At 42.5% G+C, this 18,130-nt stretch overlaps 2 protein-coding genes across 2 annotated transcripts; both read right to left on the bottom strand.

Annotated features, from left to right (window-relative positions):
- Positions 1-2,644: 2,644 nt before the first annotated feature.
- On the bottom strand, positions 2,645-11,940 carry LOC126982841 (DNA mismatch repair protein Msh3-like). The gene is given in 16 exon segments (XM_050835114.1): positions 2,645-3,535; positions 3,810-3,975; positions 4,118-4,419; positions 4,657-4,814; positions 5,272-5,523; positions 5,759-5,855; positions 5,973-6,036; positions 6,039-6,084; positions 6,242-6,362; positions 6,900-6,944; positions 6,946-7,079; positions 7,747-7,921; positions 8,398-8,550; positions 9,995-10,201; positions 10,708-10,871; positions 11,887-11,940. Coding segments are annotated over 16 exon segments (2,259 nt in total). The 3' UTR covers positions 2,645-3,414.
- A 507-nt stretch (positions 11,941-12,447) lies between these two features.
- On the bottom strand, positions 12,448-16,026 carry LOC126982840 (DNA mismatch repair protein Msh3-like). Its single transcript, XM_050835113.1, has 6 exons — positions 15,880-16,026; positions 14,626-14,764; positions 14,290-14,485; positions 13,830-13,947; positions 13,451-13,630; positions 12,448-12,604 (listed from the first exon to the last, which is right to left on the bottom strand). Exons 1-6 carry the CDS (start codon positions 15,903-15,905, stop codon positions 12,448-12,450), a joined length of 816 nt encoding a protein of 271 aa, XP_050691070.1. The 5' UTR covers positions 15,906-16,026.
- Positions 16,027-18,130: the final 2,104 nt, after the last annotated feature.

Raw genomic sequence — 18,130 nt, 5'->3', positions numbered from 1 at the left:
TTGCCACAGGATGGAGAGAGGTTAGGGAATGTGGGAGACACTTTATAAAGCCATTCACACTCTTTATAAAGCTGCCACAGGATGGAGAGAGGTTAGGGAATGGGGGAGACACTTTATAAAGCCATTCACACTCTCTATACAGCTGCCACAGGATGGAGAAAAGCTAGAGCATAGGGGACTCTTATAAAGCTGCCAGAGGATGGAAAGAGGCTGGGGCATGGGAGAGACTTTTCATAAAGCCATTCACACTTTATAAGCCATCCATGCTCTTTAAAAAAGCCATTGGCACTCCTTATAAAGCTTTCAGAGTTTGGAAAGAGGCTGGGGCATGGGAGAGACTCTTCAAGAACCTATTCACTCTTTACAAAGCTGCCAGGGAAGGAGGGAGGGAGGCAGGGGGAGCCACGCCTACCAGCTGTTCCCTATGACATCATCGGGTCCAGGAACACTGCATAACACCTTCCAAAGACACTAATCTAGCACAGAACGAGAAAAAATGGTTGAAATACCGCGGGGATCAATGTCTCCTTCGTGTTCTGGGGTGACTCTTGCAGAAACCCAAAATAGGAATGACGTAACGTAACTTTAAAATTGTTTACGTGGGAGTGAGATTTCGTGTGTAATTACAAGCTATGAGAACATGAGTAGAGTAACAATTGATGAAGATAAGAATAACACAAGTAAAGAAGAACATACCTAAGTAGAATAATAAGGTAGAGTAGAATAACAATTGAAGAAGAAAATGGAATGTGTGTAATTACGAGCTATGAGAACACGAGTACAGTAACAAATGATGAAGATAAGTAAAGTAACACAAGTAAAGAGGAATATATGATAAATAATAATAACTACCGAAGAAAAATAATTGAAGAAAATGAAAACGTGTAATTACGACCAGGAACGCACGGGAATATATTAACTACTGAAACCAATGCATGCTGAATGGAAATGTAAGCCCGGAGTCCTTCGCCGCCCATGTTATGCCTAAATAAGGAGAGAAAAAGGAAGGTTAGCCATTAGTTCAACCCACACACTAACCAAGGCGTGTCCCCCCAGACCAAAACATGCACCCTACTTAGCATACTTAGGGGGGATTGCAAGGAGATTAAGTGTCATAGTCTGAATCCCAGGTAAGAGTAAGTAAGAATAAAATGGCTTACAGCGGGATAGAGGCCTAAGGGAGGTGGCGAGGAGGGAAAATGTGTCGACCTGAGGCTGACAGAAGGGTCGCAGCAGACGCCATGTTGGCCGCTGAAGTGACGGTCTCGCGCGCCGGACTGTTCCCTTTCTTTTTCCTTTTTTTTTTGTTTCTGGTGCTTTTTTTGTGTTCTTTATCAATTTGTATCACTTTGTAGGTTCACACACTTTGCTTTTAAATTGTGCTGGTTGCCTCCTTTCTCTCTCTCTCTCTTTTTTTTTTTTTTTACTCATCCTCAATATACTTGTTCTTTGCTTCTACTGCTTTTTTTTTGTTCTTTATTAGTTTGTATCATTTTGTAGGTTCACACACTTTGCTTTTCAGTTGGGCTGGTCGCCTTTCTCTCTCTCTCTCTCTCTCTCTCTCTCTCTCTCTCTCTCTCTTTACTCATATCCTCAATACTTATAATGTTCTTTCACTTCTTTGCTTATAACCTCAATTGTGTTATTCAGTATGGTATGTCCTACTGAGTTAAAGACATTCCCATTACAGTTATGTACTCCGCGGCTACCATAAGAAAGTGTTAAAGAGTAATGGGCAAAATTCAAACCATACAGATTAATCTTAAATGGGGAGGAAGCTGTGCAATGGATCAGGCACTCACAAAACTACCAATATAGAGATAAAAAATAGTTACTCCATCAGCTGGTATCCTCTTTGCTACCCTGGTATGTTGGCTTCTGTTCACTGGGGAAATCAATATATATAGGTACTGTAATAGGCTGTGCAATGGATCAGGCACTCACAAAACTACCAAAAGAATGAAAGTTAAAAAAAGTTACTCCATCAGCTTGTATCCTCTTTGCTACACTGGTATGTTGGCTTCTGTTCACTGGGGAAATCAATATACATAGGTACTGTAATAGGCTGTGCAATGGATCAGGCACTCACAAAACTACCAATATAATGAAAGTTTAAAAATAGTTGCTCCATCAGCTGGTATCCTCTTTGCTACACTGGTATATTGGCTTCTGTTCACTGGGGAAATCAATATACATAGGTACTGTAATAGGCTGTGTAATGGATCAGGCACTCACAAAACTACCAATATAATGAAAGTTAAAAAAATAGTTACTCCATCAGCTGGTATCCTCTTTGGTACCCTGGTATGTTGGCTTCTGTTCACTGGGGAAATCAATATACATAGGTGCTGTAATAGGCTGTGCAATGGATCAGGCACTCACAAAACTACCAAAAGAATGAAAGTTAAAAAAGTTACTCCATCAGCTGGTATCCTCTTTGCTACACTGGTATGATGGCTTCTATTCACTGGGGAAATCAATATACACAGGTACTTGAAAACACAGGAATCAAATTGCTTTCATAAATGTGCCCTCCACCAACTACTTCTTCTCCCAGCAGCTTCTGTTCTGCATGGCTGCACTAATGTTACAGCGCGACATGGGAGTGAAGAAAACAATGGTCATATCGTGATTATATTTATTAAAACAAACTGTAACCCTTGCACTAGTAATCATCAGTCTGCAATTATTAGTACATGAATTCATTCCACAAAACACAGCATGCCATGAAGACAAACTACAACACACCAGAGAGAGATTTCCACCACTTGGTTAATGATGTGAAGTGAAACTAATGATGGCAGTGATAATGAAAATGATGGTATATAATGTAATGATGACATTTTTGGGGAGAGAGAGAGAGAGAGAGAGAGAGACCAAAAAAGTGGATACACAAAGTAAAAATGACTAATGTCTCCAATTGACCAACAAAATGTCCCATTGATAACTATTGTGAATTGAAATTAATGGCTTGTAGTTACTTTAAGTCTACTAGGGAAGATTCTCATGGTAAAATTATGGATTCAGAATTTTTCATGATGATTCAGCTAGGCATCCCAAAATTCCCTGAATGGTTTTATTCTTCACCGACACCTTTACTTCCTCTGATCTACTTTGTTGTCTACTAGATTTAATTCCTTACATAAGATGGCCACAAAAAAGTCCTTCTTCATTTGTTCATGTCAAGCTAACTCCCACTACAATATCTATTTACCCATGAGTTGATTTTATGTACAGTTTATTTCCCCTTACAATACTCTTGCCTCTTCAGTTCCTCCTACAATATTACCCTTAAGTATCTCCCACTTTCAGCTTCCCTTACCTAATCTCACTGAGCCCCCTACCACCTTTCACTTGTACTTTTTAAACACTTCAGTCTTGCTGAAGTTAGAGGGAGAAACTTAAGACACTCCACTATCCACTCTCCACTCCACTATCTATTCCCTCATTCATATTTTTCAGTACTGTCAGCTGCTGCCGCAGTTCCTCAGTGTCTTTGGTCGTCATTAACTCCTGGAAGAGCTCTATTCTTTTCCTGTAATGCAAAGAAGATTCAGTAAGAGAATACAACTGTGCCCTTAGAAATCTCTAAAATGCAAAGTCCAGGTGACTGTAAACAAACTAAGGATTGATTGGCTTCCTTAATTTTGACAATATTTACTTTTCAAGCCTTGGCTCAACTTTTAGAATAAAGAATACTAATTGGAATGATGTGTACGAATTAGCACACAAACCTGAAGTCAATAACAAATACACACACTTAAACACACAGACAAAAGGAGCAGGCCTGAGCATGTCCTGTCACTCACCTCTTAGAAATGCAAGTTTTCTCCAGTTCACTTGACTTCTCGGAGGCCCGGACGAGGATGGGCTGGGGCACCTCGGCCAGGCGGGCCACATTGAGGCCATAGCTCTGGCCGGCACTCCCTGAGGTCAGCTGATACAGGAAGGTCACAGCCTCTACTCCATTGTTCTCTGTTAAGTTAAAGAAGGGAAGAAAGGATATTACTGGAATTACTGCATCATTAGATAGTACAACCTACATACACACTCCTCATATACTAAAACTCTTGCATCACTCTTCTTATTGTTTTCTCTTTTTAACGATTCAACTTACCTTCTTCATCATTCACAATAAATGCCATGTGGTAGTTGCCCACTTGTGATGGGTAGATGCGGCCAAAGTCGGTGAGGGGGAGGTAGTGGGTGACAAAGATGGTGAGGCAGCCAACACGGTTAAGGAAGTGGTCCAGGACTGCCATGGCCACTGCTACACCGTCATGTGTTGAGGTGCCGCGGCCAAGCTCATCCAGGATCACCAGAGAGTCCTTGGTGGCCTCTCGCATTATGTCAGCTGTCTCCCCAACCTCCACCATGAATGTACTGCGTCCAGAGAAGATCTCGTCTGCAGCGCCCATCCTGGGAGAGAAGGATAAGGTCAAAAGAAGAACAGGTTTGGGTGGAGTCCTGATAAACTGAGTTGGAGGGGATAGGAAAGATATATTTGGAGGAAAAAAATATTGATCCTTAACATAAATTGTGAAGAACAGATACTGGAGGGGTTCCTTGGTGGCTAACATCAAATATCAGTTGCTACAATAAAGATAGAGGTAAAGGATGCTATCTTGTTCTCACTCGCTGCAGCCTTCCATTTACCTTGTATAGATGCCATCCAGAATGGTCATGTCAACTGACTCGGCTGGCACAAAGCTTCCCATCTGGGCCATTAGGGCGATGAGGGCCACCTGCCGCATGTAGCATGACTTGCCACCCATGTTTGGCCCTGTTACAAGCATCACGCGCTCCCCATCAACCTGTGGCAAAGAATGAATGACAGTACTTTCACCTCATGGTTTAAAGTTACCCGGTTATCAAATTACCAGGATTGTGTATTTATCTTTTGCCAGGATGTACTTACCTGTTCAAAGAAAAGTTGCCCCAAAGAGCTAAATATGACCTTCTCTGCTGCACCATTTTACTACAGTGGCTGCCTCCCAACAAGTGTCACCAGACCTGACCTCCTCCTTTGCCCTTTACCAAGCATAGCAGTGGTCACAAATATATCCAATGACTCGGTTACAACCATTTCTATGTAAATAAATCATACTTAACATAACTATGAGATATAACTTGAATTAAGTATCTTTTTCTATCAAAGACTACATACATATCATTAGCTAATCAGCAATGACTCCAGGAGGTGACAGGGCTGAGGGAACAAGCTAGCTGGTGGATATTATGCCCCAGACACACTTTATACACCCACACCACCTCCATGTTGGTGTCGTTGGCTACATACTGCTAGTCCCCTGTCTGAATCTGACAAACCACCGGGTGACGGCCCTGCACAATCTTCAGCATCGCCCCGCCACTCCCCTTTTCTGACAGAGTGGGTCGGCAGTAGCCCTGAGCTTTGGCCACAGCAGCGAGGGACACCAGGGCATCCAGGGTAGCAAGGGACCTCACAGCCTGGCGGTGGCGATGGTAGTGGCTGGAGAATGATTCCAGTACCTTTATCCATGCCTGTAAAGAGAATTCCAGACTTTAATTGGAGAATTCAAAGCCAATCATTCCCTCATTACTCAACCCATAATGTATAGAAAGGCTTTGTTCACTGCACTCTTCACTTCCTCTCTTCCCATATCTGAAACAATCTAATAACTGAGGACTTGACATCATATTATTCTGACTAAATGAATACAGCAACATTATTATGAAATCAGAGACAAGGACGGTGATCATCAGTAACACAACGCACCTCATGACAGTCCATCTGCAGTTGCTCCCTCAGCTGCTGTAGCCTCTGGAAGTGTTTCTCTATCTCAGGAGACCGAAACCTGCTGACTGCTTTTGTCCTGCCAAAGGAAAGAAAGTAAAGATATTAGCATTTCACTGTTCAAATAAGAGAAGAATTAGGCAAAATCATTATAATGAAATCTAGCAACAATGGATGGAGTAATGTAAATACTCACGAGCTTATCTTAGACCAGTTTTTGGGGACAGCTTTGAGGCGTGAGTTGGTGACTTCAATGAGTTTTCGAGGCCAGACACTGTTGTGTATTTGAAGGCAGGAACTCCAAGGGTCTGCAAAACAATACAACCCATCCATAAAACATGAGACTGATAATAATAATGATACATGAATGAATCTACTCGGTTAAACATGTAGAGTATTAGAGCTTTAAAACACAATCACAAGCCATCCAATGACATTTACAGACGTTTCCATTTATATGCCTACCCTTGCAATATCCGGAATAAGACCATTCAGCTTCTGCTCCATATCTGCTATTTCCTGCTGCCTCGCTATAACATTTGGGTACTCTGAGAAATCCCTCAGAAGTGTAGTTTTCTTGCCTTCTCTGAAAGATAGAAATTATATAAAAGAAAGCAATTAATAATAAAATAATTGATAGCCACACTAAACCTACTCAAAACATGGGACTTCAAATCAAATAAATAAAAATCATCGGGTGAGCCACAGTAGAAGTTAGCTAATGTGAAAATGTGAATAGAACTGGACCAGCCATTAGTCCAAATTATTATTATTATTACCACTGAGATTCATGAAAGGGCACCAAGGGAAAATTACAGAAATGCTATAGACCCAAATAGAGTCCCCTCGATGAGCAGACATGGATATGAACAATAAAAGAGTAACAGGAGAGTGAATATAAAAGGCCGGGACAATAACAATCCCTCATGAGCTAACAGGTGGGTGTTGACAAATGTTGCTTCTGGACCAGTAGAATCCATATTAACAGATTTTTACTGCCAGATACAGACACACAATAGAACTTCAAGCATTCACTGCCCCATGTGCACATAAAATACAACTGCTTTCCTAAAACTGAACCACACAACCCTAGTGGTGGTTAAGCCTCCTCCCTGGAACTCACTTTGCACTGGCCTCGTTAATATTAGCTGCGTAGGCCTCGACGTTGTAGCCCATCCATACGTCCGGAGGAGCTCCACGAGGCAGGGAGGTGAGACTGTCTCACGTTCCCTCCAACTCTTGACAGCTCGGAGTGGAGGCGGCTGAGGCCTTGCACTGCCAGCCAGAACTCATGGGGGCTGCACTGTGGAATTATTAAAAAGGATAAAGTAACATAAATACTAGGTGATCAAACTAGACACCAAGCAGAATAGCAACAACACAAAGAACACAGAATGTTCTCGATAAAAAAGTTACGGACATATGAAGTGATAAATACTGACATCCAGAAAACAAAGAAAAACAGCAACACAAGGAACTCACAAGGCACTCAATGGATACCACATACAAGTGATAGTGGTAAATACAGGAAACAAAACAGAAGCAAATCATGGAACACAAAGAATTCAACAAAGACAACAGAGTGGGAAGCATATTAGAAGCTTGTCCCATGTCTATTACTGGACTAGACAGGACTACAAACAAAGGCTAACTTAGACAAGAAAATTGACTATCTTAACCCGGTAGCAGCAACGGGCCAAATTTGTGGCTTTATCGTGTAGCAGCGACGGGCCAAATTTGTGGCTTTATCGTGTAGCAGCGACGGGCCAAATTTGTTCCATGATATAAACCCCCCATAATAGATAATACATAATCTGATCACAAATGCTTTGATATATATTATGAAATGGTTTGTGTGAGGGGTGATTTTTTCTCATTTTTCTCGCTTAGAGGGACCATTAAGAAACATGATCCCTGCTGCTACCGGGTTAAGTATAGATAGCCATTTCTACTTCATTCTGCTGGGTTACCTTCTTATGGAAAATGGTGGTGATGGCCCTCTCAAAGTCTGGCAGCTTGTAGAGGGCAGACTTCAGCTTTACCAGCACTGGGGCGTCTGAGGTCATCATCTCCTCCACCATGTCTTGCCGCTCCTTGATCTCTCCCGCTTCCAGCAGAGGCTGTGTGACCCACCGCCTCAACAACCTTGGGGGAAAGGGAAAAAGAAGATAATAACAGTATGATGCAGCCTGTAATATGAGGAAATTTTCTCTTTTTTTTCACATTCCATGGTGATATAGGTCGATATTGTAAGACACTTTTGCTTCTCACATCAGCTATTTCTGAAGGCCAAAGGGGGGGTCAGTCGGGTTCTAATGAGTGTTTCTTTAAGTTCACAATACATAAGAAGGGTCAAAGTACCACCAGGGTCATAAAACTACTCCTGGAAATGCCCACAACTCCTATGAAAGCCTTGTCAAATATGTGTCCTTGGGTGGCAAAATGTCTTATAATACAACCCATAAAGTTTTCCTTCCAAGACTGCAAACTTTGGCAGCCTCAAAAGCCATTTAACACACCATATCAAACTTCATTAAGGCATTCTTTATCACCCATGCTTGCTTATGTGGAATATGAGGTACTGATGATGATGAAAAATAGCAATGCAAATCAGAACTCACCTGGACCCAAACTTTGTCTGTGTGTTGTCCAGGGCCCAGAAGAGGCTGCCCTTGGTGCCCCCGTCTGATGCGTTGGCCAGCACCTCCAGGTTACGCAGTGTGGCCCCCGAGAGGCGCATGTGGTGACGGCTGGAGCTGTATTTCTCGATGGACCTGGAAGAGGAGAATGGTAACTGTGAGGACCAAAGGAAACATTACTTTGCATTCTGAATGTCCTGCAAATATCTTGAAAACAAACCACTTACGAATGGAACTGCAAGAAGAGAGCACTGGTAACTGTGGGGGGTGTAGGAATACGTTACTTAATGGTTTGGTAATTATGAGAACCACAGAAAACAGTAACTTTTCTTCTAAAATGTCACCAAATAAAATATCCACGTGAGAATGAACATAAATATGGACAAATAGAAAGAACAGCACAAGTATAAATTGTTTCTTCAATGTAGGAGTAAAAGAAACCAAGAAAATCATCCTCTACAAATACAGGTTTTCATACTAAACACTGAACACATCACACAACCAGCTATTGTTAACCGTTTAGCTAGACTCAACACTCACAGGCACAAGGCACTGAACCCTTCTCTAGGCTGTCAATATACACACTTAGAACACTATGCCACAAGCTGCTGAGTGACTTTTGTGGCGTACAGGCCATGAGCACCGTTGCCAGATTACTCGTACTCAGAGCATCATATTTACCGTTTTTTGACCCACAACTATTGCCAAGAAACACCAATAATTAAACATTTAACCTGGTAGCTGCAGGGACCATGTTTCTTAAAGGTCCCTCTAAGCGAGAAAAATGAGAAAAAAATCTTCACTCATGCAAACCATTTCATAATATGTATCAATGTATTTGTGATCAGTTTATGGATCATCTATTTTGGGGGGTCTTTATCATGGCACAAATTTGGCCCGTCGCTGGCACACGGTAAAGCCACAAATATGGCCCGTCGCTGGTACCATTGAAGCCACAAATATGGCCGTCATGGCTGGTACTGCGGTAAAGCAACATATTTGGCCCTTCTCTGGTACACTGTAAAGTCCCATATTTGGCCCGTCGCTGGTACACGGTAAAGCCACAAATTTGGCCCGTCGCTGGTACTCGGTAAATCCACAAATTTGGCCTGTAACTGGTTCATGGTAAAGCCACAAATTTGGCCCGTCGCTGGTACACGGTACAGACGTAAATTTGGCCCATCACTGGTACACGGTAAAGCCACAAATTTGGTCCGTCGCTGGTACACGGTAAAGCCACAAATTTGGTCCGTCGCTGGTACATGGTAAAGCCACAAATTTGGCCCATCGCTGGTACATGGTAGAGCCACAAATTTGGCCTGTCACTGGTACACGGTAAAGCCCCAAATTTGGCCCGTCGCTGGTACATGGTAAAGCCCCAAATTTGGCCCGTCGCTGCTAACAGGTTCAACGATAAACATATATGAAGGTAGTTATTGGGTCGGAAATCGGCAAACATAAGAGGCAGAGTACGACAATCTGGCAACGTTGGAGCCTCTTAGCAGAAGTAAAGAAAAATAGAGGTGGATGCCATTAGTGAATAGTCATCATAGAGGGAAAGGACACTTCTTTGACTCACCCGGCCATCTTCACAATGCCATCGAGCTTGAACTCGGCTAGGTACTGCAGCGTGGCACCGAGACAGCCAACCACACTGGACGGAAGACAGGAGATGTGCTTCACCTTCTCCTCCTCGTCTTCAAACAGGGTCACGATGAGCTTGAGTGAGTTGCTGTAGTCAAACTTGCTCTCGTCCAGGCGCTCAATTCGGATGCAGTCGTCATTCCTGAGTGCAACGAGGGGCAAAGTGATGTAATTATGCTTGTTTCATGGTAATATACACGACTAACTTATAATATGTTTGCTAATCTACACACCTCACTTAAAAGCACCCACATAAATAAATAAATAATAAATAAATAAATAAAAAATATCCCTGCACATAACTTTCTTCATCTGTTACATATCTCACAATCAAACTCTAGTTATCTGTATTTTCTTTCTTCTTTGCCAATTGTATTTTCATTCTCCTTTACCAACCAACACAAGACAAGCTCAGTGTCACTTTAGGTTTATGTCCCCTTCCCCAACTTTTTCTATTTCTTACAGTAAGGAAACAGCTTCATGGTAAAAAGTAAGTAAAGTTGGAATCATACGATACAGCTGCACATGGCCTCGGTGCTAATCTCTGTTGCATTAGCCCTTGAGTCTATGGTGGGGGAAATAAAAAAAAAAAATAAATAAAAAAAAAATAAAAAAAGCCAATTCTAACACAACTTCCGTCTTACTAACTTGGTGGCTGATGTGGTGATGGTGGTAGTGGTGAGCTCCGAGGTGCTGGGTGACACAACGGCTTCCACGGGCTGCAGGTGGTCCAGACGGTTCAACAGCTCTGTCCTTGTCTTGGAGTCCTCGAACGTGTCATAAATGATGTCCCCCGTGCTGGGCTGGATGGCCTGGAGGAGGTAGCATTTAAGGGTTGAAATAAACAAAATGGATAAGTTCTGGCTAATAAGGCGATAGGCAAGAAGTCCTGTACCCAGAATGTTTAATAAATCAGCCTGGAAGCACACAACACAAACAATAAAGTAATAAGGGCAGAGGAAGTGAAAGATGTGTGTATGGAGTGTAGGGATAAACAAAACAGATAAATTAAGGTTCAAAAAGGAGATAGGCAAGAAGTCCCGTACCCAGAATGTTTAATAAATCAGCCTGGAAGCACACAACACCAAATATATGGCAAAGGGATTCTAGCTAGGCAGAGGAAGAAGTATAGGGAGGGTCGAGATAAACAAAACAGATAAATTCAGGTTCAAAAAGGATATAGGCAAGAGGTCCTATATGCGTAATGTTTAAGAAATCAGTCTGGAAGCACACAACACGAACAATATAGTAATGAAGAGGAAAAGGGGAAAGTGTTTAAGAAGGGATGAGATAAACAAAATGGATAAATTCTGGTTCATAAAGGAGATAGGCACAAAGTCTTATACCTGGAATGTTTAATAAATCAGCCTGGAAGCACACAACACAAATAATCTAGTAATAGGACTCTAGCTAGGTGCATCCCTCTGTTCCTTTATCTACCAAGTGGCGTCCCTGTCATCTAATGCACTCCCAGGACAGAGTTAGTTTGTTCCTAGCCAACAAAGAGGACGGGCTACACTTAGCAACACGCAGTTCTTTCACATGACTTTTTTTTTTTTCCTGTTGTTAGTTATTAATAAGCCAAGAAGCATGGAAGGGGATTATTACCCAGCTGAACATTCTAATAACAAAAAGATAAAGGATAGATAACATTTTTTTTACAGTAAAGCAGCTCAAAAAAAAAAAAAAAAAAAAAAAAAAAAAAAAAAAAACTAGAAAAGCTTGCTAATTGCTGGTCCTATAAAGAAAGTAGAAATGAGTGCCCAAAAGATATACTTACCACTATGGAGATGACAACAGCGCCGTCTTTCCCGAGGAGCCCTTCACTTCACTCAGCACCAGGAGCATAGCGGCCATTGGTCCCTCCCGACACGTCCCCATCCTCCAGGCCTGCCCGCCCACACCAGGGTCACGTCCTCCCGATCAGGGTGGGCGAGTGTACAATGCCGTCAGTTTCCGTCGAAGGGTGCCGTCTTGTTCCCTCTGCAGCTTTGAGGGCGCTGTTGGTCTGTTTCACCACCGACTTTGTACCTGAGAGGAAAGGAAACATTAGTGGTTTGCTCACCTTCTTCTTGTCTGTGTAATGACTTGATGGTCTGTCCAGTGTTAATATCTCTTATGCTCCCTCGTGATGATTTTCCTTGTTATTTTAAAGTATGAACCTTACTTATATGCATCCATTCCAAATAATTGCTATGTATCTATATATCATGGCCTGCATATGTGAAAAAATCCTTCACTAGAGGTGACAAAAAAGAAGATGAAAAAAAAAAGCATTACTCAATCTGCATTATTCTATGAAGGGCTGTGCTGTTAAAATAAGATTGGAAAACATTCATTATTTTGATTATTTGATTCTTTTTGTCTTGCTTTCATGCCTCCCCTCTGTTACCTGCCCAGAGCACACACCTTTGGCCACCAGCCGGGCGTACATACACGCCTAGCGGTGTGTAGGGATGCTGGCGTCATGAAGCTGTGGTCCAGGTGAGCAATGATGTTCAGTTCCTTTAGCAGCAATTTAATGGCTGCATCATTGCCAAAAAACCTGTAATGCGTGAGATTGAATCAGATTTTGACATGAATATATCTTCCAATGGATGCCTTTGATTGTTTGCTTGTAGAGTGAATATGTGATGTCACAATTCCGTACCTCAACCTCGATTTGCGGACTAAAAGGGAAGAGCTTGTCCGGGAATGGCAAATGTCCAGCAATGGAAAATGTCCGGGGGTCTACCCCCTTGCCGGACTTTACCCTATATATGTCCGGGAAACACAACCCACCCCCGGACTACACCTCGCATGGTTACTTTCTTTGGTGGGTTTTTGGGTGGCATCGTTGTGAAGAAGAGGTGTATCCACGACAAGCACGTAAGCACAACACTCGTGTGACGCGGCAGACTTGTGTACAGTCCAGTACTAGACGTGTATGTCCGCCCGCGCTGCCATCTAGTGCCCGATTTGCGAACTTTGTCTGGCGCGGTAGTTTGAAATCGACTTGTCCCGGACTTTTTTTTTTTTTTTTTTTTTTTTACCCCACGGACTCTTGTCCGGCAAATCCGAAATCCGGCAAATGGAGGTCTGGCAAATCGAGGGTTGAGTGTAAATGATAGCAGCACAAATGTTAACTTTAAATCACGAGATAAATGTTGTTTAGGGAACTTGGAAAAAAAAAAGTGATTTATTAGGAAAGTATTCAGGTCAAGAAATATTCACTAGGGAGACACACAAATTAACAAATGACTGGGAATCTTTAAGACGTTGACAGAAACCTACAGTGAGACTTGGTTGTCTTTGATGCCTTGTTAAATAAATGTGATGTCCAAGAATTGCTGACTGACTGACTGAGAGCTTGTAAGATGCTCTAAGACACAGCACACAGGGAGGCACAGACCTGTACTTGTAGCCACACTCGACAAACAGCAGGACGTCAGGCTGCTTGTTCTTGATGTCCGCCACCTGTTGCTCCAGGGGGGTCAGTTTCATCCGAACGCTAGCAGTCTGAGGAGCAGCCTTGAAGGAGGACAGACCCCTAGCAGACGAAGATTGACTGGTGCTGCTGTTGTTTGTGTTCCTGGGAAAGATTGACCGATCTATTCTGTTAAATACTAATGACATGACAAACTGAATGCTTTTATATTAATGTAGATTCCACTACTATATTGTGTAAGCAGCCTTGTGTTATACTGCAATACAAAAGGTTAGGGCAAGATGTTGGTTTCACTTGTAATATATATCTCGTTGAGGTTAGAAAAGAAGGAGGTGTTACTCACTTGAAAGAATCCAGTCTGCTCCCAACACCATTCTTGTCATTCTTTTGGGAAGTTTCTAGTGACGACTCCACTTCATCCACGTCCATAGAGGTTACCCCATTCTCCTCAGGCTCTGGATCTGAGGAAAAAGAATGAGGTGGATGTAAGTGGGAGAAGAATAAAATTTATCCGTATCCAAACCACCACCATCCTGCCCTTCCTAGACTCATCCAACACTCTCCAGGAATACAATAAAATGGAGTGTTATTTTCTTTTTTGTCCTTCACATATTTTGTTTATAGTAAGAAGTCCATTAAAAGACTTTGGGAGGTGTACTTCTTGTTTGCATATCGAATAACACCACAAAACAAAAGTGTCTTATCAAATCTACTATTCTCAGGCTAAAATGATGAGGTTATCCTGCAATTTTTCTGATATAATTAAAAGGTTGTTTATGAATTGGCAAAAAAACTCTACTCACCACAAGAAAAAGCATTGAGTCTTGTTTTTGTCCACGCTCCAAGCTCCCTCTTCTTGGGGCTGCCGTTCTGGGTTGGGGAGGAGGAAGGGGGACTGTTCTTGTCATTCTCGATCTTTGCTTTCTTTGCTGAGCTTTTGCCTCCTCTGCCTCCCTTGCTGCTGCTGTTGGCTCGCTTGATGGCCGGAGATACACTGACCTACAGGTTTGAGGGTGATAAAAGATTAACTACTGTAATAGCTACTTGTAATACTACTGTAACACTACTAAAGTTATCCTAAGAAATGGGAATATATATTGGTATTGGTATCTGGAGTTAGTAAAGACATTGAAATTTACCTCTGCCACCTGGACATGATTTTTCTCTTTCTTCTCCTCATCTGTGGTGAAGTTTTTTGCTCCTCCTCTGTTCATGGAGGCAAAAAACTTCGAGATTGTGGGCTGTTTCTTGGAATTCATGCCAGACATCTTGAAAAAACTGAAAAAAATATAAAAATCAATTAAACTGAGTACAGAAATACCTATACATATTAATAATTCTAATGTACATCAATTTAGTGTGCTCAAAGTACAGAAACAAAAAGGGGACATCGGAGAGGATGAAATTTTTGCCATTATTATTTTGTATGGTGTTTATTAGCAGTGTTAGTGTGAACACTGTGGGCTATCACATAAAGCTGGAGTTCCTGGAATCCTAATGTGATCTGGAAAAAGAGGACCATCAAGACCTGCATTCAGTACCTTCATGAGGCAAGTTAGGAGGCAAGCCACTCAGCATGTTGGAGCATGCCTCTTGTACTGCCTGCCAAAGGAGATCCGAGGCTTAACCAGAACATCAGTGGACAGCATGAAACACAAGCTACACAAATGGCTCAGTGAACTCCCGGATGAGCTGCCAATACCAGGATACACAAGCTGGCACCACAACACCCTCCCTGAAGTCACCCAAAGGACAGAAATTGGTGGAACCAGTGGAGGCCTACCTCAGCTGTGCTAACACTCCTTTCCAAGGCCACAAGTGTACACAGACCTTCCTGCATAAGTCTGGTGAGCTTGACAGGATCTAGCCCTTGTCCTAGGGACATATCTTTACAACATTGACAGCCACAAGCAACCTGGGCTGTTGGGGCTATAAACTCACAGAAGAATTCCGGAAGAGGCTTACTGGATCTGGATTAATAATGCGTAGGGCACTCGTACAGGTGCCTGTGTCTCTGGCTCGAGATAACTCTTACTTCGATCGTTTGGGTGGTCGCCGTGGTAGAGTTGTCTGGACCCTTGCCCAATATCAATGGCTACCATGTGCTCAAGTTTTTGTCTCTGTGATCTCCACGCCTTATCCAGCCTATTTTCAAAGGTTTTAACTGATGGTGCCTGATGTTTTTAGCTGATAAAGGCACTTGTTTTGATCTTTACAGTCAACTACTGTTTAATGATACATTTGAAGATTAGTAGAAGACTTATATGACAACAGAATTGTACTTCGTGAGGTAGGAATCGAGCTATGGGCCCGTTAATATAACCAATTTCCCTTTTTCCTTCTGAGGCATCATTTGAGAGCGTCACACACACTCCTGGTGATAAATTTCTTACCTTGTATCTGCCAGGACTTGCTGCATGCAGTTGACCGAGACAAGGATTGCCGGTAGAACTGATATGCTAGAATTTTCTCTTTTCTCCACTCCCACACGACCACCGCGTGTAACGAAACACACGAGAAATTAATCCAGACAGGGAAAGGTTTGCCGGCGCTGCAGATCGAACCCGCGACAAGCGTAACGGGAGAGCCACTCCTTTACCAGTCAGCTAAAGAGGTATCCCCCCCTGGCTAAGTGGGTTATGGGAGGCTCGCCCATCAGGCAAGTCAGCATTAAACATCTCCCTATTCCCATTTAAATTAATTTCTGTGTGTTGAGTTGCCCATTTTTCTATGAACTTCGGAGAGCATGGGCCATCACTCTATCTGTTACCCTCTCGGGGTGACACAACAGAACCACAGGAGAGGATGCCACCGCCTTGCCACCAGTGAAATGCCAGAATTTTCTCTTTTCTCCACTCCCACACGACCACCGAAAACGAGAAATTAATGCAGACAAGGAAAGGTTTGCCGGCGCCGGGGATCGAACCCGCGACAAGCGTAACGGGAGAGCCACTCCTTTACCAGTCGGCCAAAGAGGTACCCCCCTGGCTAAGTGGGTTATGGGAGGCTCGCCGGTAATAATTCAGGAGATGTGGGCTCTCGAATTTCCAGGCACAAACTATTTTTTTCTAGGTAAAATGTGGTGCTTTTTCAAGTGGAGATAGTCTTTTTTCCGGAAACTATTAGGAAAGGGGCTATTTCAATTTTCTTGATCAAGTCACAATCCTAATATTTCCGGAAAAAAACCATCTCCACATGAAAAAAACACCACAAATTACCCAGAAAAAAATAGTTTGTGCCTAACCTAACCTAACCTATCCTAACCTATCCTAACCTAACCTAACCTATCCTAACCTAACCTATCCTAACCTAACCTAACCTAACCTAACCTATCCTATCCTAACCTAACACTACTTACGTACTGCTTAACGGCAAACCAGCCCGAGGCCGTGGCACTGCTTCTAAATAATCAGTCATGCTGTATGTGATAAAGGGAGGTGTGTGTCTCAGGTCCAGGGAATAATTTTATGTATTTTTTTTATTTTTTATGGTTTCCGGAAGTGAACAGGGTCTACACTATATACTGATACAGAAATAATGCAGAAAACGTGAGTATTAACGGCGGTAGAGAGAGCCCATACCTCCTGAATATTATCCGGCTCGCCCATCAGGCAAGTCAGCATTACAGAACGTCCTCGGCTTTGATCTTTCCTCCGGTCTAAGAAAGCTTGGACCAGCCGCGGTATGAACGGACCCTGCCCTGCCATTGTGTGTGTGCTTTGTTTTGATCTGCCGTTCTACCTCCAGTCGTTCTATTTACCGTTACCGTTTACCGTTGATGAGGTTTCGTTCTATTTACCCAGAGCGAATCAGTGTTCTAAATAGACGAGGTTTTAAAACATTGAGGAATACAGTAAGTCAACGAGGGCCGCTCAGACCACACTTTACAGAGCCTGCCAGTAACGATCTAGAGAATGTTGGCCTGGGAACGGTAGACAGTAAGTATACTTCACTGTCTTTATGGTATTTAAGCTAGTAGAGCCTTAGTTACTTGCCTTCAGAGCGTTAATCCCACACAGCGTCCGGAGCTGCCCGTGTACTGTTGTGGGTCCTCGGCAGCGCGGCGAGACGAGGGGAAAATAAGTATCACAGGGAAAATGCCGTTATATACTATTTTCTTATTGCTATTTTATTTTTCTCCACTCAACATGAACATCTCTATTGCTATTTATATTTAACTGCGTAAAGATATCATAAAAGTGCCATCTTTGTACTTTTATGAAGGTACTTATTTTTCCGGAAAGCGCGCCAAAAATCTACTGTTTTCATCTTTGCAACGGCTCCTTTTCCGTTTCTTTTTTTCTTATGATAACTTGGGGTTGTTTGATAAAAGCCACAGAACCTGCTGCTGTATCCTCCTTTTCGTAGCTTCAGATGTAGGGAATACGAGTTCCAGCTTTTATTCAGCGGGGCCACGTTTGGGGTGCACAAACAAACACTGAAGGAAGAATCTAGATTTCTCTCTATACTGTAAAAGTTTACACGCTACAGGCCAACATGTCTCAAAGTTAAATAACTGTGCATAATATTAAGAATGCACATACTCTATGATTCAGACTACGTGGTATATTCTTCAAGTTCAAACTAAATAACATATCAAATGGCCACCATGACTTGAAATTTCTGTTTTAGAATATATCAAGA

Source organism: Eriocheir sinensis, chromosome 52 (genome assembly GCF_024679095.1).
Source record: "Eriocheir sinensis breed Jianghai 21 chromosome 52, ASM2467909v1, whole genome shotgun sequence".
Classification (NCBI taxonomy): domain Eukaryota; kingdom Metazoa; phylum Arthropoda; class Malacostraca; order Decapoda; family Varunidae; genus Eriocheir; species Eriocheir sinensis.
Note: the sequence above shows the minus strand (reverse complement) of the source record. Positions and strands in the feature narration are given on the sequence as shown.

What these genes read in the sequence shown, in the direction of transcription:
- LOC126982840 (XM_050835113.1), bottom strand. Translation starts at nt 15,905, where the DNA reads ATGCAGCAAGTCCTGGCAGATACAAG. An exon ending in ATCATGTCCAGGTGGCAGAG is followed by an intron (nt 14,486 to 14,625) that starts GTAAATTTCAAT and finishes TCAAACCTGTAG; the next exon opens with GTCAGTGTATCTCCGGCCAT. An exon ending in ACTCAATGCTTTTTCTTGTG is followed by an intron (nt 13,948 to 14,289) that starts GTGAGTAGAGTT and finishes CTTTTTCCTCAG; the next exon opens with ATCCAGAGCCTGAGGAGAAT.